General features: G+C 45.6%; 1 protein-coding gene across 2 annotated transcripts in view; it reads right to left on the bottom strand.

Annotated features, from left to right (window-relative positions):
* The window catches only part of ITGB7 (integrin subunit beta 7), a 683,045-nt gene that overhangs the window by 386,866 nt on the left and 273,428 nt on the right, over positions 1-22,751 (bottom strand). For both annotated transcript variants that reach the window (XM_069653334.1, XM_069653333.1), the window contains exon 3: positions 5,093-5,166. In XM_069653334.1, coding sequence (XP_069509435.1) covers positions 5,093-5,166 — 74 coding nt within the window. The remainder of the gene's footprint in view (positions 1-5,092; positions 5,167-22,751) is intronic.

Genomic DNA, 22,751 nt, shown 5'->3' with positions numbered 1-22,751 from the left:
GAGTCATTTGATCGGACAATGGTCCACATTTCATCACTGCTGTTATCCTGCAAGTATATGCGGGATTAAAGATCGATAAATGGTTCCATTCGGCCAGACACACTAAGAGTGCTGGACTTGTAAAACGCCATAATGGTATATTAAAGAATAAAATGGCGAAGGTCTGTGTAAACAGCAATTTGAAGTGGCCAGATGCCTTACCAATAGCTCTATTGTCCAGGCGAATGACCGCACAGTCTAGGACAGGGCTCTCTCCCTATGAGATAATCATGGGGAGACCAGCCAATATTTGGAATGTACCTAAACCCAAGCAGCTAAAAGATGTAGAGCATTTGCTCCTTTCTGTGTACTGTGACCAGTTAACTCAAAACTTGTATTTGATTTATCCACAGCTGCGAAAAGCCTTCCCAGTAAAATACGAGGGTCCAGGTCACCGACTCCGACCTGGCAACTGGGTGCTCATAAAATCATTTGAAAGAGCCTCCTGTCTCGCACCTCGCTGGAGAGGACCGTGCCAAGTTCTCTTTGCCACACAAAATTGCTGTACGAGTTGAAGGGAAATGACACTGGATCCACGCAATGCACATCAAGAAGATACCTTTTCCTCTGCCCCACGACAAAAGGGAAGAGAAGGAGATTGTTCACTTTGATACTGATCACAAGCCTGTTTTGTCTATGGAAATCCTTCCTGAGCCCGTGGGGTCTGGGGAGACTGCTGCTTTGCCTTCAAGTTCTTCTTTGGATCTTTCTGCACCGTTGAGCAATCTTACTTCCGCTTCATCACTTCCTTCAGGAAGCGACAACACTCTGTTCGCAGATCACACCGTACCTGGAGTCTTGAGGTACGATTTGCGTCCGAGACACAGGACATACAGCACAGCATCGGCTGTGCCCACAAGGAATCATTGTTAAGCCAGTCCCTTGTCACTCTTTTCGCTGAAGAAATAAGTAAGAGGCAGGGACCGGCAAAGTTACCTTCAAACAAGATAGGCCACATGGTCAGGAGCCACCGACAGATGAACTGAAAGAGCCTAACTGAGAGGTTTCTAAACAGACTCTGAGAAACAATGTCCCTTCCTATATCCACCGGTGCGGTGCAAGCTATTGGTCTTGTGGCTGACAAAGAATCTGTTCATCGAAGGTCATGGTCCTTGAGGACCCGCTGTTTTGTAATCATAGTACTAGTCTGTTTTATAGTTGTATTTACGCTTGGGTTCTGGTACATGGAAAGGGTGCATCCACTTGAGACTTTGTTACCCACTGAAATGATCTCCACTGTGTCTCCACCTTTCGTGCATCTGCACACTCTTCCTTCTCGAGACTCCCAACATAGACAGGGTTACCATAATAACACTCTCTTAATGATCATGAATCTGACCCATGCGATTCTGAACAGAATGAATTTCTTGGTGTGTTCACACTTGCCACAACATGGGGAAAAGAGACTGGGCTGGTATATTCATCCTCTTCCTCTAACTACTGCATGCTATGCCTCGCTAAGGGCAGTATTCTTTGGTCGTTGGAATGATAGTATTTCTGGGAACTTCGATGGGACTAATCTGAATGAATTCGAAAAGCGAGTCTTAACACCTCTGGGATGTTCTCTCTTTGCTAATAGAAGCAAACTTAATGTTGCTTCTATTAGGCCTTCTGATAGACTCTCTAGACCTTTTCAATCACTGATTTCTTTCAAGATGGCTCATGTTTGCAACCGGGATGCCATGCCTCCTTCCTATACTATTAATCATAGCCCCAACTCTGTTTCTTTCTGTATACAAAGGGAAGGTTCTCAGCCAATGGGTACATTTGAGGGTTGTACTAACATTGAAATCTAACCAGTGAGAACAGACCTTTGTATGTAGGAGACCCTGTTTATTTTTTTGTGGTAATGAAGCCTATCCTTGGTTACCCAGAGCTTGGCAGGGTACTTGTTATTTGGGTATCCTGTTACCAGGGGTATATGTGGCTACCACCACTGAAGTTTCTAGAGCTCGTCCAAGGCAGGATGAGAATGTTGACACCCCTTCACAAGTCATGGGTGATGTAGCAAAATCCTTTGTGCCATTTTGGGGACAGATAATCAATTCCCAGGATATCAGAAGACTAGCAAGGGTACTGGAAAAAACCATCAATAGGACCACTGATATTTTGTACAACATGACGTTGGAGAAAAAGGCAATTAGACAAGTGGCCCTCCAAAATAGGATGGTGTTAGACGTCATCCTAGCTGAGCGTGGTGGGGTATGTAAATTGGTGGGATCCGTGTGCTGTGTTTTTGTACCTGACTCCTCCCCTACCATATTCAAGGCAATACAAAATCTACATACCTTGAGTAGTGTAGTACATGTCCCTGAGGAAAACTGAAATCTTAGTGCTTGGTTCTGGGACTTGTTATGATCATGGGGTTGGAAACTCTTTGCAGTCCTAATGATAGTTCTTGGTGTTCTACTGTTTTGTTGTTGTTGTGTGCAATGTCTCCCTGCCATATGTTCGATGTTAGGAGGATGCTGTGCACAAACGATAGGTACAGTAGGACCAAAGGTACATGTGCCCAAGAAAACTGCTAATGCATTAGTAATGAAGGATATTACTATCCAGAAACTTATCGCGATTGATATTTCTGAAGAATTTGATTCAGTATGTATGGATATTGAGGCGTGGGGTTTTGAATAAAGCAAATGTCTGAGTAATGCTCTTGGCTTAGGCCAAAAAGAGGGTTTGTTAAACTGCATTCGTATAATACTGCCGTGTTATGAATATTGGCCTAAGCCCATTTGTGTTGCACAGAAAACCGCGTTTGAAATGCTCCGATTTCTGATCAACTTTGCAGCCATTTTAAGAACTATCCGCCATTTTGATTTTAACTCTTGCTTTGTGTCCTAAAATGGTTAGCTGCGTTTTCAACTACAGCCGAGCCGAATGACCTTTGAGTTACGTCAACATTTAGGCTGGCCGAGAGCAGACTGTTTTTTCTGTGCAAAGAAAACTTGTGACTCGTCTGAACTGCAATCCAAGTGTTGTCGGCACTCACAAGCCTCATTCTCATATAAACAGTGGAACAATGTAGATCAAACTCAAACCGTGTGCTTTGGTTTTAATATATTGGGCCTTATTCCTACTTGGGCGGTAAGGGATACCAGGCACCGGTAAGGAGACCAGTGCCGGTAAACCCTTACCACCCAATTCCGAGGTCCCTTAGCGGGAAACGCAAAGGATGTGTGGTCATCCTTAGCGGGTCCCGCTATGGGACCAGGGCACTAATTACGGGGCCCGCTATTTGCGGGGCCGTAATTAGCGCCTTCCCCATTCCGATTGAGCCCTATGGGGGATTAAATGGGAATGGGGAATGGTTGGTTGAATGGGGACTTAATGGGTCTGCACAGGTCAGAATGTCCCGGTAAGTCCCCATACAACCAGACCAGACCCGGGTTTGGAGGCAGCCATGGCGCTAATAGCGCCATGGTTGCCTCCAAACTCGGAATGAGGCCCATTGTGTTCTTTCTTGAAACTAGGCTTACTATGAGCCTGAGACCCAACACTGCCATTGTAACTTCATGGACAAGCAAACTTGTTAAATATGTTAGACGATATTGTCATATTCATCATGTGAACTGGGCACGAACACTAGCATGTAAATTATTAGTTTGGAGAGGGGCTGAACAATGATTGGGAAAATGTATAAAACAGTTCACATTAAGATGTCCAGCACTCTCATCCCTCACTGTGTCTGCTGGTACACACTGCAAGGTGTTGGGAGCCCGATAGCTATTTGATTTGCTTTGAATTCTGTACAGAAATAAGGATACTTGTATCTTTCGATCCGTGATTGGCATATTTCATTTTGTGGTATTAAGCCTCGATATTTCTTTGATCTTTTATTATCTCCCTTGAAGTCTACACTCTACAGCCTTCCCTATCAACGGCCCCAGAAACGCTGAGCACATCTCCCTGATTCTAATTTCTGTTGACTGGTTACCCATTCACTTTTACCCAATTTTTAAGAACTGCTGCATCACTTTCAAAGCTGTGATTTTGGATCATGGTCCCTATTTAGCTGGTAATCTATTAATTTTCTGTGCATAGATAGCCACTCGTAGTCTGGGCATCATTAGATTGACCATTGCCCGTTTCAAGCATTCTGACTACTTCCTGAAAGCCTTTAACCTCTTTCTATTTGTCTCATCCCGTCTCTCTTGACCTTTCTTAAGGCTCTTAGTATGCACATATTTTCTCCACCATATCCTTCATAATTTCCTATTCGCTGTATTATTTTGTTCTCTGTTGTTTTTGATTGTTGTAAAAGAAATTGCTATTGTGCAGTACACTCATACCCTGATTTGCAATTTATACATTTTAAGAAATTAAATAACTAACAATAAGAACAGGACACACACAGATCATGTGAAACCCCCGTACAGGTTGCTTTTACACAAACCTACTGAAGACCACTTTTAACAAATTAACTTGTTGGATAGTTTCTATCCTTAAGTTAAATGTTATTCAGAATTATAAAACCTTTTAAACGGTCTTATCCTTGTAATTCAAATCAGTCTACACTGTAGTGAGCCCCAACTGACAAATAATGTTGTTATGATCGTATCGATGGTGGGATTAGTTTGTTAGGATTATGAACTAATACATAATTGCATATTTTAAAATATTTATGGAAGAAATGTTCATACTTGGATGTAGTTTGACCATGCAATAGTCTTTGCACAATGGCAAGAATAACTCAGATAAGCGAGTTCTTCGTGAAATGAGTTCCTTCTGGGGTTTCGTTAATATAAATTAAATTAAAACAGCACAAAGTGTTACTTCCCTCAATGGATAAGAGCTGGACTCTGAGAGATGGCAAAATTCCATTTATAACATTTTAAGTTATTTTTTTATTTACTCTGCAATTTATTAACATAGCCTTGTGCATTCACCATAAACTAAACAATCAAGTAATGTGCACAGAGGATTTGAATGGCATGCAAACATGTGGTTACCAATTAAAAAAAGACTATCTACAGACTTTGGGGTCTTGGGCCAGATCTGGGTAGCGCTCCCATAAGAGTTGAGCCTTTGGCTTAGCACACTTGTCACTTACGGGTTTCTTGCACCATGCACAGCTGGGATTGGACAGGATGCACTCCCTGCAGGTGGGTTTCGGCTTGCAGATACCTAGAGGGGAAACAGAAGGTTTCACCAAAATGAAATATGTCTGCCTTTTTTAATAACAGCTTGCAGTGTTTTGTATAGTATAAGCAGAGAATTGCAAACTCGGTTTACTTATTTACACAGAGCTGAATCTTCTCCACTTAAAGGAGTTCGGTGATTTAGTCCTCATGTCACAGCTGTTACTAATTATCCTTTTCTTTTTAGCTTCAATGATTTTTGCGGTGGGAGCATTTATCAATCAAAAGTAAGCAGTGCTCTCTAATGTTCTTCAAAGCAGCTGTGTAAAGACGGCAGACAATCCAGAGTTTGTCTGCAGGCTTAGACAGATGCTTTATATGTTTCACACAAACTCTGTGCACTTTCTCCCCACACAAGCCATGAATACACTTTGAAGAGACATCTCCCCAAAATGTTTACAAGGGAATGAAACTGGGTGTTCCTGTTCGGAGTGATATGCTCTTGAGTTGTGGCAATAGGGTGTGGGGGTTTTGTTACAAGTTAGTGTTCTGACCTCTGGTCTCGGGTGAAAAAGGGAAGTTTGGTTGTAGTTGGTTGTCACAGATAACCTTGGTAAAGGCTTCTGTAAGTGTGGAGCTTGTTAGCAGGTGCATAATGGCGCAACAAAGGCTAATGTGGAAAGGAATCTTGGGCTTGGTGTTGACAGTTCATGTTGACTTGATAGTGGTTCTTATAGAAGGGAGGGCTGGAAGTTGGTTGTCATAAAAGATCTAATATTCGCACCCGGAGAGGGTGAGAGAAGCAATCAGGTGGCTGGAGCAGTGGGAAGGATATACAATCCCAGCCACCCAAGGCCGTGCTCCGGGTGGCACTTTTTATTTTTCTATGGTGTGGAGGCAACATGGAGTCTCTCCCTGTTGCCCTGCTTACCCCACAAATCAGCTGATTCCACTTTTCCCCACCCAACCTACCTGCAGGACTAGAGCTTCCGCTCCAGTCCTGTTGCCACCATTGAAATAGAAAGAAGACTAGGTCCCTTTACGGATGAGGACAGCCATTTCAGAAGATGTTTTCCACGGCTGCTCCCATCCAAAAAGGGAACTAGTCCCTTTTCCGTTTCAATGATGCAGCCATTGTTTGTAAAATCTCTGATGGGAAATGGGCTCACACAGAGCTGATCGGCCGTCGGATGAAAATCAAAAAGAAAGCTATCTGCACCAGGGTAAATCCTGGGGCCAGAATAGCTTTCACGCCCAAGCTGGGGGCCCGACATGGGCTTTAATAGCCTGCAGCCCGAGCTGTAACCCTCGTTTCGCTCAGGCCTACCAAAGCTTGGGCTGGTGGGCCGTTAGAGTCCATGTCCAGCCCCCAGTCGGGGCGTGCAAGCTATAGGAGTTTCTGTGTATAAAACTTGGTGTTGGTAGGCAGAGAATGGCAATACATGTGGGCTTCTGTGGAAGAGATGCCAAAGTGTTAGATTTATATTTTCCTGGGTCTCCATAATGTTGTGTAGGATGTCCTGTAGACAGTAGCTTTTTGTTGATGGTTGCTGATAGTGCCCTGACAGGGTCTCTCACAGACTTGTTTGGTATTTGGGTAGGATATCCCTGTGGCAGCATAGGTTAGTGTTTGCTGGTTGTTGTTAATGACCGGATACAAACTCCTGTGAAGTGGAGTTTGGTGTTGGCTGGTTATTCATAATAACTTGCTAGAATTTCATTTCAAAGCCAGCTTGGTGTGGGCTAGTTGTTCATAATATTCTGAAAGACCTCCGTCGGAAGATAATCTTGGTTTAAATGTCATAAAAGTAGCTTCAGAGGAGTGGAATCTTGGTGTTTTGTGATTGTAGAAGGTCCTAATACTTCTCCTCCCAAAGGAGTGCTTAGTGTTACCTGCTTGTCAATTATGTCCTTGTCTGCAATTCTGCTGAAATTGCAATTGATGTTGACTATTCATATAGGTGTCCCTCTGAAGCATGGAAGACTCCACCAGGGCTTCTGTGATAGCCAGTTAACAGCAACCTGTTTTTACACAAGTAACCTTTTCAGTAGACCTACATAGGAGAGTATGTGCTGCCAGCCAGCAGCAAGCTCTCTTTCCAGACCAGCTGTATCAGTACCTGTATGGCATCAGCAAGCAGCTCACGCCTAGATTCCTTCTCACAGACCGCATATCAGGACATGTTATGAAATACAGCTTTCAATTACTCCTCTTTCACAGGACACCTCTATCAGAACCTTATGAACATGCAGCCAAACCTGTCTGCCCACTCCTATCTAAAGGAGTCCCATACAATACCATTCCTTGTCTTCTCACAACAGGCCGTATACCACAGAAGTCAGTATCTGTCATAAACCCACGGCCCGCATTACGCCCTCAAGGTAAGAACAAAGGCAGGGTGGTTGCAGGGATTGTGGGAAGAACGTTTCTGAGTCGCTGCCACCTTTGTCCCCAGTGCAGATGTACTTGGTGTAGGGGTAAAAGGTGTGCAGGACACAGAACCCAAGGAAGACTACGCTTCCCAGCAGCCCCGGGCCTGAAGCTACAGCTCCAACAGCCCAGGAAACGCCCTGGACAACGCCCGACGCAACGCGCATGCGCAAAGAAGCTACCGCGCATGCGCGATCCCGGAAAGCTTGTCCGTGCTCGACTCTGCTGCCGAAAGGACGCATCTGACGGAGCTCCAGCAAAGCTTCTCGCGGACCGCCCTCGCCACTGGACACACCTTCAGGCCCCACGATGTCAAAGATAAGTACCCTGTCTCCTTTTTAAAGTTACCAGAGGGAAGTTTAACACTGGAAAGAGACTCCACTTGCCAGTGACTTTTGAGAAAACCTTAATAACTTCAGGGGAGATACGCGAAAGTTCGCAAACTAACTATTAACCCACTAAACTTGCATGTGACATGCATTCGCCAGTTGCGGGTGCAAACGTACAGTATGCTCACCTGTTGCGGGCCATTCTATGCCGAATTCGCAATTGCGAGCACTTGTGAAAAGCCAAAAGGCGTGGAAGGGGCAAAGCTAATTCTCTTCCTTTTTGTCAGGAGTGAATCGCTACCTACAATGACCTGATTGTTTCGCAACGCACAGTCTGCGGAGCCGGCGGGTGGAAGAAGCGCACTGGAACACTTGGAACACTAGAGCTAAGTGCATTATGTGACCAAAGCATTATATTTGAATTTATGTTTACCCTGTGGTGATATGTAAAAGGGGGAAACGTTATCTGCATATGAAGTCAGATAGAATATTGTGTTTATAGAAATCCAAGACCGGAGCAAACTTGTGAATGAGGTGAACAAGTGCTGGGTTCCAGTCTGAGGGTATGCATGCATGAGGTTAGAATGCATGACTGAATGAATGCCCAAGTAGTTAAAAAGGCAACTACCAAGGTGAAGGTAGTCCAGACTCAGAAGGTCAGAGTCTGGGAACAACTCATCCCCAAAACCCTCTCCCTATCCATAACCTCACCCTAACCCTCAATCCGGTTACCCCACCATCCCGACACCCATCCAATCCGTGGACCCTAACCCTCTTTCCCCGTGGGGGTCGCGGTGACCTGCTTTTCAGCTAATCCAGGAGCCAAGACCGTCAAAGGGAGGTAGGAGTTCTTGCCACTTCCGCGTTGGGACGGACTTCGCCTTGACAGTATCATGACTTCTGTGAAAACCATCCAATAAAAATCCCCTTTTCCACAAGATCTTTTAACAGGAAATTAAAGACAATCAGCCAGTGCACAGTGCCCCTTCGACAGGAACCTGTATCACTACATTATAGACAGCCAGCAAACACCCAGCTTCCTTCCAATAGATGATTCATTCCGCATACCATGCACCATCATGAACAACCAGCCAGTACCAAGCATACATTCAACAGTATAATTTGAAGCACATTGTGGAACCCCAGTCAAAACGTAACCCTCATTCAAGAAGCAATCAACCAACATCAGACACCACCACCACCAAAATAATCAGTATCAAGAAATGTTTGTCAACCTGCCAAATCCAAATGTATTTCTATAGCTACCCATTTCCGAGCATTCTGTGACAATCAGCCCACACTTAGCTCCTTTTAGAGCCCTTGATCCACTCGTTTTCAGTGGGAATCGAGTAATAAGCCCAATTGTGTAACTTTTCAGTGGACAAGTGATCCACGCCCCTAATATATTTCCATTTTGGATGTTTTTCCAGTTTCAGCCAAAGGGCCGTTTCCCTACTAACTCCAATCCAACATGGCAGGCTTTTCACCGCTGAAGCACCGCTCATCAGATACGCGTGATGCACATGAGGTTTAGTGCCTCCCTTTACCAAGCAACTGCACAGAGTTCATAAACTTGCAATTGGAGCAGCCAAATACGCTGCTTCCATGGATGGGAAGTCCAGCCTTTTGAAGCGGTAAGTGCTGCCGATTGGTGCTGTGAAATCCTTTGCTTTAGTCACCTTTGCCCAAATGTGGGTTCTTACGTTTTGTATCTGATCTGTTTAATTTCAGATTCCACTGAGCGTTTCTTTGCTCAATGAAATTCTAACTCTATGAAGACTTCATGATGTTTCATTCGATAATTTACTGTCTGTTGATGGAGCTGGAGGAAACCTATCGAACAGATATCCCCTCAAATAAACATAACGTTATTCATCTGGAACCCATGAAATTATACACATCAACAAATATACAATACAACGCATTCCCAGCATTTTACGGTTGTCCGTGATGGGGTAAACTCAGTGATCGCATCTCCAGCTATATCCGCTGGCAAACGGGCAAAGTTAAGGGCATGACACACAAGGCACACTGGTGTATATGGAACATCCTGCTAGACCTTCCTCCCCCCAAAGGGGTGACGTTTGCACATGTGAAAGGGGTGGCAATTACCCCTGGGAAGACAGAGCCCTTAGTCTGGGTGCCGCCCATATATGGGCACAGTTCGATCACGCTATTTTCCGGAAAGATTGGTGACCCATACGCTTTCAGAATATCCCCTACCACTCAAGTATCACAGAGTTTTAGTGCAGTAGAGATATCACCCATCTTTGCACTTCTCATGCACTCAACGATATGGCTCCTGTTCACAAAGGGGCACCCCCTATAGTTTGTAACCAGTGGAAGCTTTTGTCATGGAGTGCTTCCCTTGGTTCTGGACGATTTAAGAGAGGTTTGGGGGCTCCATGCAGAAATATTGACCTCGTTGCCGATACCCTGTTATGCTTGGCCAGTGGGTATCGTAGGTCCTGGGACATCTTCGTAGTGGGGACTTCACAATGAAGTTGAAGTTGAAGCAGAATCCGATACCGGTTGGTTGCGGGAGGCCCCTTCTCCCCATGGGCTTTCCCCTGGTTGATTACCTGTGTGATGTGAAATGTGGTGGGCAGAGGATCCTTGTTAGGGCCTGGATGAAGGAAAGAGAGATTCGGATCAGAGCCATTAAACTTACCACATTCATCTTTTCCCTGTGCAGCCGGTACTTCCCCCACTGCTACCCCTTTAACAATGACTGTGGTGAAAGACAGAAGCAATTTCTTTATCTGGGAAAGTTTGCCAAAACCAAACTGCAACTACAACAGCACGCCCTTGTACCTGGGTCTCCCTCCTTTTTCCGCTCTTCTGTAGAGATAGCCACAGGAGTTGCGGTTGGCCTGACCAAGTCAGTCGTTGAGGAAGCATTGTTGGGCCATAGGTCAGATAACAGGACACCCTCCTTCTGTTTAAACGTTTGGGCATAGTGTGGAATTGTTGGCTCATCCAACTTCGCTTTTTGTAGTGGTGGATCCTGCCCTCCTTTCGGTATCAAAGTGCATGGGCCTTCTCTCCAATCTAGCATCGATGCTGGGATTTCAGGATCTTCAGTCTGCCTAGGTCCAATAGTTGGGCAAGCGGTTGGTAGGGCTAAACCAGGGTGCGCTGAGGATACACAGGGGGGGGGGCCTTGCCAAAGGAGTCCGTTGGTGCTGTGTAAACTGAGCATTAGAGTGAATGGCAGCAGGCCTCACCTCGTCCGTGGAGCCCAAATAGTCAGCACCTGACTGGGCAACTATAGTGCACAATTGGGGCTCAGGAGCTGGAGCAGCCGTTGTCAAGCCAGATGAATTGAGACCCACCTCCCCAGGGCCTCCCAAGTATTGTCGGATTTCTTTAATCAAAATGTGAGCGTTGCCAAAGGTGTTTTGGTGATATTAGAGGTACCTACAGTGCGTGTGGGGGCCAAAGCAGCTATAGTTGCTATTTGTTTAGTCCTCTTAAGTGTCTGTAATTTCCGTCCATAAAACAGTAGTGGAGCAGGTACATGGGTCTCCCATTTCCTTGGCCAGAGGGCTCCAGCATGGTAGGCATGGTAGGATAACAACAGAATGACAACAGACTAATGGAACGGCTCCCAGTTAGCCAAGCAGTCAGCTCCCTACCACGGTCGTACCGATAATTGTCCTTTTGAGGGCACAGGCATGACTAGGGTACTGGTGGTGCTCTAGGTAAGGTTCCAGTTGTATAGCAAGTGAACAATTCTCAATCTTTGTAGACACCCTGCATTAAGGACACAAGGCAATTACCTTCTTTAGGAATGGGGCAGCAAGCCCACCCCAGCATTGGAGCTCCGTGACTCGATGGCAGACTTTGCAGCCTACGTCCATGCTTCAGATAGAGCGGCGTTAATGGTGCTCACCCCAGTGGCCAGCTAACACCCTGCAGAACACCAGCACCCGCCGCCCTTGGTCCCTGCGGTGCTTTGCCCCTGTCGGGGAAGTCAGCTAGGTTTATAGAGGGGTTTGTGGCCAATCGGCAAGGCGTCAGCAGTGGTCCTCTAGGCAGCACGAGACGCCAACACCCGCAGGTTAGAGGGTTCTAACATGAGTTGTATGTTGTGCTATTACAGGAGATGTCGTTTCCTGGGAATTGACATCGAAGTATATGATGGCTGAAGTCTATGTTTATTCAGAATTAGGAGGCAATTAGCTACCCTCTTGCAAATAAAGCTAGGAAAGACAGGTTGGTGGCAAATAACTGATATTCCCATAGATGGTTTGAATATGTTAAAAACTATTTTATGTGATTTTGTATTTTTAGAGCCTGTGAGGAATATTTAAGAGGAAACCGGCACAGCTGCCACTGGTATCCATTTTTTTCCGGAACCCGTGAATGGGCAATTACCGGGTCATGCCGAGTTTGGCGGACCCCGTAATTTCACCGTTGTTGCCTTACCACCATACTTGTAATGAGGCCCATTGTCTGGGGAACACAATGGGAATGAATGGTGTTGTGTTTCTGTTACCACCCTCTAGTTGACCAGTTTCCACTACGAATGGTCTGACATTAGACTGCGCATTGTAGTGTATGGTCTATCGTGATCATTGATTCAATTAATGTTATGAAATGTAATGCCAGTGATGCTATTTTCTGCACATGTATAATGTTTGTGTAGGTAGGGTGATTTCTTAGCACCTTTTTGTTTATATGAGTCTGTAGTGTAATGTCTATGAACTACTTTTATCATATTGTCCTCCCTGCGTCCGTGATTGGCCATCATGGGCCAGCACTGTGTGGGGACTTCGGCCTCACCGTGGGACAATGCCATTGAGAGCGCGGCGTTCCCAGGTGAGCTGAAGTGGCCCCCGACCCATTCTGGGCCTGTTTATTTATTTGGGTTATGTCCCCATGTGCCCTGTGGCCCGCGTGCGGCCTCCATTCCCCGGCCCGCCTCCCTTCCTCTTCCCCTCCCTCCGCCCGCCTCCTGGTCCTCCCTGCGTCCATGATTGCCCGCATGGGCCAGCACTGTGTGGGGCCTTCGGCCTCACCGTGGGACAACACCATTGAGAGCGCGGTGTTCCCAGGTGAGCTGAAGTGGCCCCCGACCCATTCAGGGCCTGTTTATTTATTTGGGCCGTGTCCCCACGTGCCCTGTGGCCCGCGCGCGGCCTCCATTTCCCTGCCCTCCTCCCTTCCTCTTCCCCTCCCCCCGCCCACCTCCCGGTCCTCCCTGCGTCCGTGATTGGCCCGCATGGGCCAGCACTGTGTGGGGATTTCGGCCTCACTGTGGGACAACGCCATTGAGAGCGCAGTGTTCCCAGGTGAGCTGAAGTGGCCCCCGACCCATTCTGGTCCTGTGTATTTATTTGGGCCGTGTCCCCATGTGCCCTGTGGCCCGTGTGCAGCCTCCATTTCCCAACCCTCCTCCCTTCCTCTTCCCCTCCCTCCGCCCGCCTCCCGATCCTCCCTGCATACGTGATTGGTCCACATTCTGGCCTAACTGAAACCCCCAGGGCAGCCCCTGCGGCTAAGGGCCCCAAGGCCAAGGGCGGCTCCAACATTGGCGGTTCAAAGATGTGTCTGCAGGTGTCAGCATGTCCACACCTAGATAGAATAGTGAATACTAGCATGTCCACACCTAGATAGAATAGTGAATATTAGCATGTCCACACCTAGATAGAATAGTGAATACTAGCATGTCCACACCTAGATAGAATAGTGAACATTGGCTTGCGTCGCATCTGGGTGGGATTTCGAATGTTAGCATGTATGCCAGTCGTCAGACCCAGATCAGGACAGAGCCGCAACAGGGGAGACTACGCAAGCCGAGCGCTTCAATTCAGGATAGAGACGCAAACTAACCAACCCTACTAACAATTTCCCTTTCTGCATACACCTCTCAAACTCCAAACCAAACACAACCAAAACCTACAGCACAACAAACCGCACACACTTCACTACATTGCAACAACAAAACAAAAACACACATAGCCTTGCACAACAGTACACGACGACTACCGGCCGAAAACACCCGAGGCCCAGCCAACAGAACCACCGGGCTGAGGCCGCCAACAGCACATCACTGCTCTCTTGCACTTTTCCTACTTCCTCCCACTAACTCAACCTCCCCTCCTCTTTCAGAGCCGCCAGAGCGCCAAGGGACCACTACAGTGGTGATAGTGCGCGGTACAAATGTCCTTTAACATTAACATTAACATTAACATATTATGTGTTATTTTGTATGTGCTTTATAATAAATTAATTTGATGTGATTTAATGACATCTCTCTACGGTGCTTGTTATTTGTTTGTTATTTGTGAGGATTGATGTTGCTAATTGACATCCATTTGTGAAACTATACTCAATTGCCTATTGTACATTTTACTTGTGAGACGCCACTTTGCTGTTTGTTCTATTATTGACCCCAGGTGTCTATGAGTCATGGGGTATACCCATCGAATAGTTATTTGTTTTGATGATTGTACATCCTCCGAAGGGGCTTCAACTGGGCTGAGAGGAACATCGAGCTCAGCACTATTACGCAATCCTGGACAAGCTTTATTGAGAAAATCACTTAGGGGCAGCCTGCCCCAAGGCGTCCAGTTAAGGATGCACGCTAGGGTAGATTCTCTTCCCTTAGGGGTGCAATTTTACTGGTTGGCAAATTGTGGCGCTAAGTGTTGGGTGCAGTCTGCACCGTAACCTGCTGTTTTGGATGAATTCTTTGCTATCAGCTTGTGGGAACACCTTATTCTCACCTGACCTTATTGAAACAATAGGAGTGCATGAAGTGCGGTGCTAAGTGTTGGGTGCAGTCTGCAGCATAACCTGCTGTTTTGGAGAAACTATTTGCTGTCAGCTTGTGGACACACCTTTTCTCCCCTGACCTTATTTAAAAAATGGGAGTGCGTGAAGCCCGGTGCTAAGTGTTGGGCGACTTTTATCTGGAGGTTGAGGTGAGAGGGTACTTTTCTATACTTTTAACGCTTGGTTGAATGCATCACTTCCTACACACTACCTTTGTTTTGTCCTTGGCCAGGTCACGCAGAATTCTTTGGGGTGATTGTTGCACTTAATTGACTGCAATTGCAGTTTGTCTTCAACTTAAAAATTCCAGAGTAACCCCATTTATAACAGAATAATGTACTACAACCTCCAAAACGATGTTTATATGATGACGGAGGATCAAATATCAGACATGATATAGTGCACATTGGCGGCAGGACGGCTTTCTGAATAACGGAGCGGGCAACTTTTGGCATTGATGCCATTTATTTCAAAGGGTACTCCATTGGGAACGTCAAGTAAGGTGATTTTGGCAACACGATTGTTGGAAATTCCATCGGCCCTCCAACAATAGGAATACATTTGGATTAATGGACGAGTACAACTACTTGAGGGAGGATTGAACACGCACACGTAGACCAGTTCATGCCATCGGACTTTGGACGAAAGGTCATTTTTTGAAAAATTAGGTTCACTGTAAGATCTGTGTACTTGAAATTGAACGAATTTGAGCCTTTGTGTTCACTGTCAAATAGGCCCAGCCTTGAAAAGGACCCAAGAGGGTCGAAACACGTGTTGGCTTCTGGATGGGCTGTTATTAACATTTGAATGGGCTGTTCTTGTTGGGCAACAAATAAGATTCACTTCTTTGTTTAAGGTTGTATCGAAATGGGGCAACTAATAAGACCCTCATGTTTATAATTAAACCAGTTACCCAACATAGGTATGTTATTTTGACTGTTGACTGTTTCATTCACTTTATCGGAATCAGTGGCAGCACACACTCCCTACACAACCCCTCCCTCTTTCGCTCCAAATATCAGACATGACCACGCTTGATAATGAGGAAAGAGCAGGGAAAAGAATGGCAATACAAAATCAAGATCATATTACGTCTGTTATAACAGTGGAAATCTCTTCTGGTCAAGAACCTAGTGGATATATAACAGCAATTGCTGGTAAATCCATCTTAAAAGAAAAAAATCACAGACTACTTTGCAACACATATGAGGAACAACAAGGTTGAAAAAGCTGCAATAACAAACAGAGAAGATGAGGAAATTGTGACAATAGAAAACAACTCCTTACTTGATCCCTGCTACAATATGCAGAGCGATGGAAGTAACAATATAGTTTGAACAACACAGAGCACAGATGTGGTTCTGATTTGAATGACCGAAGTTCCTCACCTAATTTGATTACAAGTCACAAGAGTATACGTATAAATTCAATTGACTCGCTACATAACATCTCTGATATAAAAACTCGCTTTATATCTCGCGCTCTGTTAAAAATAAGTAGAGACATATGCAACATACATAAAGACCAGCACATAACGCTTAAACTGATTAAAGAGACCTTGGTAATGTTAAAGGAAGATAACCTAATTACTATAAAAGGAGTCAATGTTGGTTGGAAGGAAACCAACATGTGTGTAGTTAGTGGCAGGATTTATGTCAGTCCAAACGATACCATCGTAAGTGCAGTTGCTGGCATGATAAATGTAGCTCATATCTCAAATGATGGAAATAAAAGCAAAGGGCAAAGTGAAGTGATAAATATAGCTGAGTACTTATCTAATTCCACCTACAATGCTGAACTGCCAAACAGTGAGGCTCTTATAAACAGCCAAGACATGGGCCTCATTACGACCCTGGCGCTAAGTGTTTAACGGCGCCGTAAAAGGCTGCGGCGCCGTTAAATACTTAGCGCCTTACTACGAGGTCCCTTTGCGGGACCTGACCTTAATGGCTGGTCTACACAAGCCGTTAAAGTAGGGACGCGCAAAGGGACCTTGGTGCTACTTAGCGCCTTCCCCATTCCCATAGAGCCCTATGGGGCGAAAATGGGAATGGGGAAGGGCCATGGTTCAATGGGGAATTACCGCCCCACCAACCTTGGAATGGGGTGGTAATTCCCCATTGAACCATGGCGGACCCGTTACAACACCGGCACCAACCATGGTGCTAATAGCGCCATGGTTTAGCGCCGGTGTTGTAATGAGGGCCATTGCTTGCACCAATATCAGTTCTGGTCTACTTGCAAAATGTTATCTCTTACATTAACTGTGAGGATGGTCAGAATATTAGTAAAGTTAAAATGACGAACAAATAAAAAAATAAAAATAGACATAGCAGCAAAAAAGAAACCCCAGGCTAAACGTCAGTTAAAGAAATACATATCGAAGGAAACGGCTAACAATAACTCTGTGTTCTATGTTACAAAACATGTAAATCTGGTAAGTGGGAAGGCACAGAAAAAGAACCAAAAGAAAAAGATAAATGGCATCAACTTAGATAATTGGGTTGTGAAAATGAATGTCAAAGAAGACTGAATGGGAATACTGAGGAACACCTCTCAATTGGAACTGAAAACAAGAAGCTTTTAATGAATGATAGTAAAATAGAGGGTGACTCAAAGTCAGAAATTAATTATGAGATGTGTGATGAATCTAGCAATGTCCGCACTACTTTACCTGAGGCTGCCCCCTCCTTTGAGGCCAGTGGACGGCAGCCACTGCCTGATCCTGATCCTGTGGGCGACTATATAAGGGAGTGCCACCTGGGGGAAGCACACCTGGGGGAAATGATGGGACATGGTTGAAGGAAACCACATGTACCCCTTCCCTTTCAGGGATGTCCCCTCGATTTCCCAGATTTTAATGACATATTGTCATATCCCTCCCCAACATTTTCGTAGATTCACTTTAGTTTCCCCCCAAGAACTATTGAGATGAGGAAGAGATCAGGAGCAGTACAGATTACTCCCAATGTAGCTTGGTATTCACTTCCTCAATATCATTCAAGAGGAAATTCCACAGCCACTGACACGAGGAAGAGACCAGGAGTAATAAAGATGACTCCTAATGAAGTTCAGCAGTTATTCCCTCAATGACATTCAAAGGCGGCGGGACAATGACCACTGACACGAGGAAGAACAGAGGAGTAATGATGATTTCTAAGACCGGGTATAAAAATGCAACATTCTATTAGTTTGGAACGAGGTAATTGGGCCAGGGAGTTTAAATACAAGCTTAACCCAGGGTTGAAGGGAAGGAGAGTCAAGAGAAGGTGAAGAAACTGAGAAAGCTGCAGACACGGGTCTGCCTGTCAGTCGGGACCGCAGCTGAAAACCACACAGGGGCAAGATGCACAGTTGAAGACAGCAGAGAGGCCGGCCTGACTTGGAGAGAACCGAAGGAGTGCCAGTGGTTACCGTGAGGAAGGGAAATGCTGCAGGAAACGAGCACTGAAGAAACAGGAACAGTAGCAAGGCTGCCCTTAACCGGGCGCACACCGAGCCAATACAGCAAAGCAGATAAGGGTGAAGCAGCGCCAAAGGCAACCGGTAAGCCCAGGGAAAGTAGTAGGGTTGCCGGTGCACTGATGCCGTTACTTAGAAAGAAATAGAAAGGAAAGTAATGAAAGTGAGAGGAAGCTTGTGACTAATGGAAAAACAGAGAGAAAGCACATGGGAAGCCATTAATTGAGTGAAAGTATTTGTTAAACAAACTGCAAGCGGTTCAATGAAGCCCTACCTGGAAAAGCAGGTATTTGTGTAGAAAAGTCCTGGCAGGAGAGTATACCAGGTGAAGATAAGTGTGTGTGAAATATTGTGTGAACCGTTGAAAGTAAAGCAATATATATTAACTGTAAAGCAGTAGAAGTGTGAAAGGTGAACTATGAACGAACTGCTTAAAAGAAAGAAACAGTCCTTGGGAAGAAAGGTACCTTTGGGAATGGAAGTACAGAGAAACCTTGGCGAAGGGAGCCACTTCCGCAAACAACGTGAATCCTCTGAGGGGAGAGAGAAATCCTCTTTGAAACTTGGTGATTCTTTTGCAACTGGTTGTTTGAGGCAATGAACCTAGAGAAGGAAGTTCTTCCTAGAACCATGAACTTTGGCTGTGAAGAAACCCTTTTTGTTGGATTTTGAACTCTTGTGTTGAACTTTGAACAATTTGATCACTTTAAGAAGACAAGACACATTATCCTTTGCACCTTAGAGTTATTTTAGTGCGAGGGCCACAATAGGATTACGGACACAGGACTTAACTTACTTTTTATTTGGAAATCGTGACATTGACAGACTCCATAGCTTCATTCCTAGCTCCTCACAGTTGGCAACAGGCAATGATACAAATATTCAGATCAAGAAGCCCATGATGGTACATACAAAAAATCGTACTTCAGAATCTTTTGACGGAGACCCTATCCTGTTACAAGAGCCAATATCTGCAAAAGTTGAAAAAGATGCACAGCATTGGTGTTTATGATACATGAAATGTGTCCTAGTCATGGCATACCGTTAAATTGCTCCAAACCTCTGTAGTTGTTAAGTTCTTTAACAGCCTTAAGAGTAATAGAAGGAAAGGATATTGGTTGGGTGGAGTAATTGGAGGAGGAGGAGATAACAACTTCTCAGATAAACTGTAACTCGGTTATAATTTGCCAGCAAATTATGCAACTTGCACCTGCATTTTTAAGAATGGGTTACCATTGTACCCACAGTTCCAGTATCCCCTATGCGGATAGTCTCTTATCAATCACAAATAGGGATCACCGTAAAGAGGTGAAAATGATTTGTAGTAACAGTGGCAGGAAGGTATTTTGTGTAGGGAAGTGTACAGTTGAGCCTTCAAATGAAGCTAGTGTCTCTAATTCGGACTGGTTCCCTGGCACATTGTAACTTACCATTCTTAAATGACCCTATCAAAAACAGTAAAGAATTAATAATAAAGTCTTGGAATACAAGCAGTTATAGTCATTTCATCAGCAATAGGAACGGTCTAGATTGGCTAATGTGATGAATCAGTAATGATTCCCCCCCTAAACCTGGCCTGGGACCCTTTTCATGTGGCCAGGGAAGGGCAGACGCTTCCTGATCCGGACCCTGGGGGTGGCATTCTGCGGGAGGATCACATGAGGGGGGGATCCCGTCAGGAAGACTGGGAAACACCCTTGTTTAACTTTCTCCACAATCCCACATTTCTAATGGCGTATATCCAAGTGGAAGAAATAAGGAAACCTAATTGTGATGTTAGGGACTACAAGTCCCATAACTCCCAAAGTACTGCGATGAGGAAGAGGGCTCAAGAACAATATTGCAGCGGTAGTCAGCCTGTTGAGCATAATGAGCCATAACTGAGGGAAGCAGAGAGGCTTAAAAGGCCCCCTCAGGTGCAGGCCATTAGATGCAGACTGAGATGAAGCTGTAGCCGGAATGGCCACAGCAGTACCAGCAGCAGAAGCAGAGAACAGTGTTAGCGATCCAATCAGAAGAGGGTGAGAAGAAGGATGTCAGGATTTTGATTACACAGATCACAACTGCCTATCCTTAGAGGGTCCTGTTTCCCCTAAATCTGAAGTGCAGAGGTTGTGCGGCGGAAGGCATGAAGGAGGACTGCTTTTCCCCATGTGAACCTGACTGCAGAGATTGTGCAGCAGGAAGCATGCCGAGACCGTGGCGGAAGAGTGTTATGCGGCTGAGGGTCCCAGGAGCGAGAGGACCTCCTTGACTATGTGGCAGGAATGAAGATGCCATCACCAAGGAGGGGTGTGTGTCCAAACAAGGCCAGAAGCAGTCCCAGCCATGCAGAATGTGTAGGGGGCAAAACAGAAGCCTGTGTATTTCCCAAGTGTTTGGATCCCTTGTTATGTTATGTTATGTTATGTTATGTTATGTTATGTTATGTTACTTTGTATTTATATAGCGCCTTATGTACCATTGGTATGGTCTAAAGGCGCTGGTAGGTTGAACGCCCTTGGGAACCGGAGTTCAGGTTAGTAGAGAGAGTAGAGAGAGGCAAAGGTGCGTGTGAGCACCGGATATGTGTGCAGCTGGTGTGGCATTCGTGTAGTAGCTGCTTCTTAGCGGTAAGTGTGGTGGTTGAGAGATCAGGAGTATGTATTTGTTCCGGCAGGATTTATCCGGGCCGAAGGTGGCTGCGTTAGGCCTGAGGAGAACGCCTGGCTGGGGTGTGTGTAGCCAGCAGTGTTTACTTAGAGTGATGGGGAGTATGGGGCAGATGTTGGTATGAGAACAGTTATACCGAATGGTGTCATAGTATCTCTGTGTTCTAATTGAATGGCGATGTAAAGAAGAGAGTAAGCGTGGTGATGAGATATGATGGGTTACATGCTCTTTCAAACGTTCCATCCATTCCAAACCATTCCCTTGTAAGTTACGCAATTCTGTGTATTCTAGGTTGTTTTATGCTTTTCATCCATATATTTCACCTGTGCCATTCCAAATACTTTGGCGGTTCCGTCCACATATTTCACATGTTTTCTACACATACGTGCCAGGTTTCATCCACATACGTCATCTGGTCCATCAATGTATGTTGTCTGGTCCATCCACATACGTCACCTGGTCCATCCACATATGTCGCCTGGTCCATCCACATACGTCTTCCATTCCATCTACATACATCATCCATCCACATACGTCCGCCATTTCAACCACCTACGTCACCCATTCCATTCACATACGTCATCAGATCTTTTAACATACATCCCTCGTTCTACCCATATACGTCATCCGTTCCATTCATATACGTCACCCATATACGTCACCCGTTCCGTGCGCTCTATGCATTCACCGGCTCTATGCACTCATCCGCTTTACGCACTCATCCGCTCTACGCACTCATCCGCTCTACGCACTCGTCCGCTCTAGGCACTCGTCTGCTCTAGGCATCAGCTTTATGCCCTCTGCACGCTCTGCGCACTCACCCGCTCTACGCACTCACTCTACACACTCACTCGCTCTTACGCACCCCTCCTCTCTTATGCACCCCTCCTCTCATTATGCACTCATTCGCTCTGCGCACTCTTCCGCTCTGCGCACTCTTCTGCTCTGCGCACTTATCCGCTCCCCGCATTCATCCGCTCCCTGCATTCATCAGCTCCATGCACTCGTTCTTTCCACGCATTCATCTGCTATATGTACTCATCAGCTCTACCAGGTCGTTCGCTCATACGTAATCATCTGCTCTGTACACTCCTCCGCTCTATACACTCATCCGCTCTACACACTCATCTACTCTACACATTCATCTGCTCTAGCGTTCTTACACACTCTTCCACACTTCTGCAGTCTTCTAGTCTACACCCTCGTCCGCTCTACGCACTCATCCGCACTACACACTCGTCCGCTCTACACACCCGCCCCACTACACACTCATCCGCTCAACATACTCATCCGTTCTGTGCACTCGTCTGTTCAACATATTCATCTGCTCAGCGCCTTCGTCTTTTCCACATGCTTCATCCATTCTAGCGATTTCATCCTCCCCTTCACTTTATTCTTTCATCTTTCATTACATCCATTTCATTAATTTAAGTCTCGTTACTGTTTTCGTACGATTTATTCTTATCATCCATTTCACTGCTTTTGTCTACTTTACTCGTTCTATTTTGTTTGTCCTTTTAGTCTATATTTTTGGTTATTCGATGTTGATTTCTCGTATCTTGCGGTTTGTTGGGTTGGTGTCATTGAGATGCTGTTATTCCGTTTGGGTTAGTTTGCGTACGGGTTGGTTTTAGGGGAAGAGCCAGGTTTTTAGTAGTTTGCGGAAGGACATTATATCTTCAGTTAGGCGGATGTGGGGTGGGAGTGCGTTCCACAGCATGGGGGCCATGGCTGAGAATGATGATCCGCCTAACCTGACGAGTTTGTCTTAGGTATATCTAGGAGGCCGGCTGAGCTTGATCTTAGAGTACGTGAAGGGTGGTAAGGTTTTAGTTTGTCTTGAAGGTATTGAGGTCTGGTTTTATGCAATGCTCGATGGGAAATGCATAGGGTTTTGAAAGTCACCCTTCGGGCCACAGGAAGCGAGTGCAGAGTCTTAAGGGCTGGGGAGATGTGGTCCCTTGGGCCGAGCGC

The sequence above is a fragment of the Ambystoma mexicanum genome, chromosome 3q (assembly GCF_040938575.1).
Source record: "Ambystoma mexicanum isolate Mex_15411 chromosome 3q, UKY_AmexF1_1, whole genome shotgun sequence".
In the NCBI taxonomy this organism is placed as follows: Eukaryota; Metazoa; Chordata; class Amphibia; order Caudata; family Ambystomatidae; genus Ambystoma; species Ambystoma mexicanum.
This window is presented reverse-complemented; position numbering and strand designations above follow the sequence as displayed.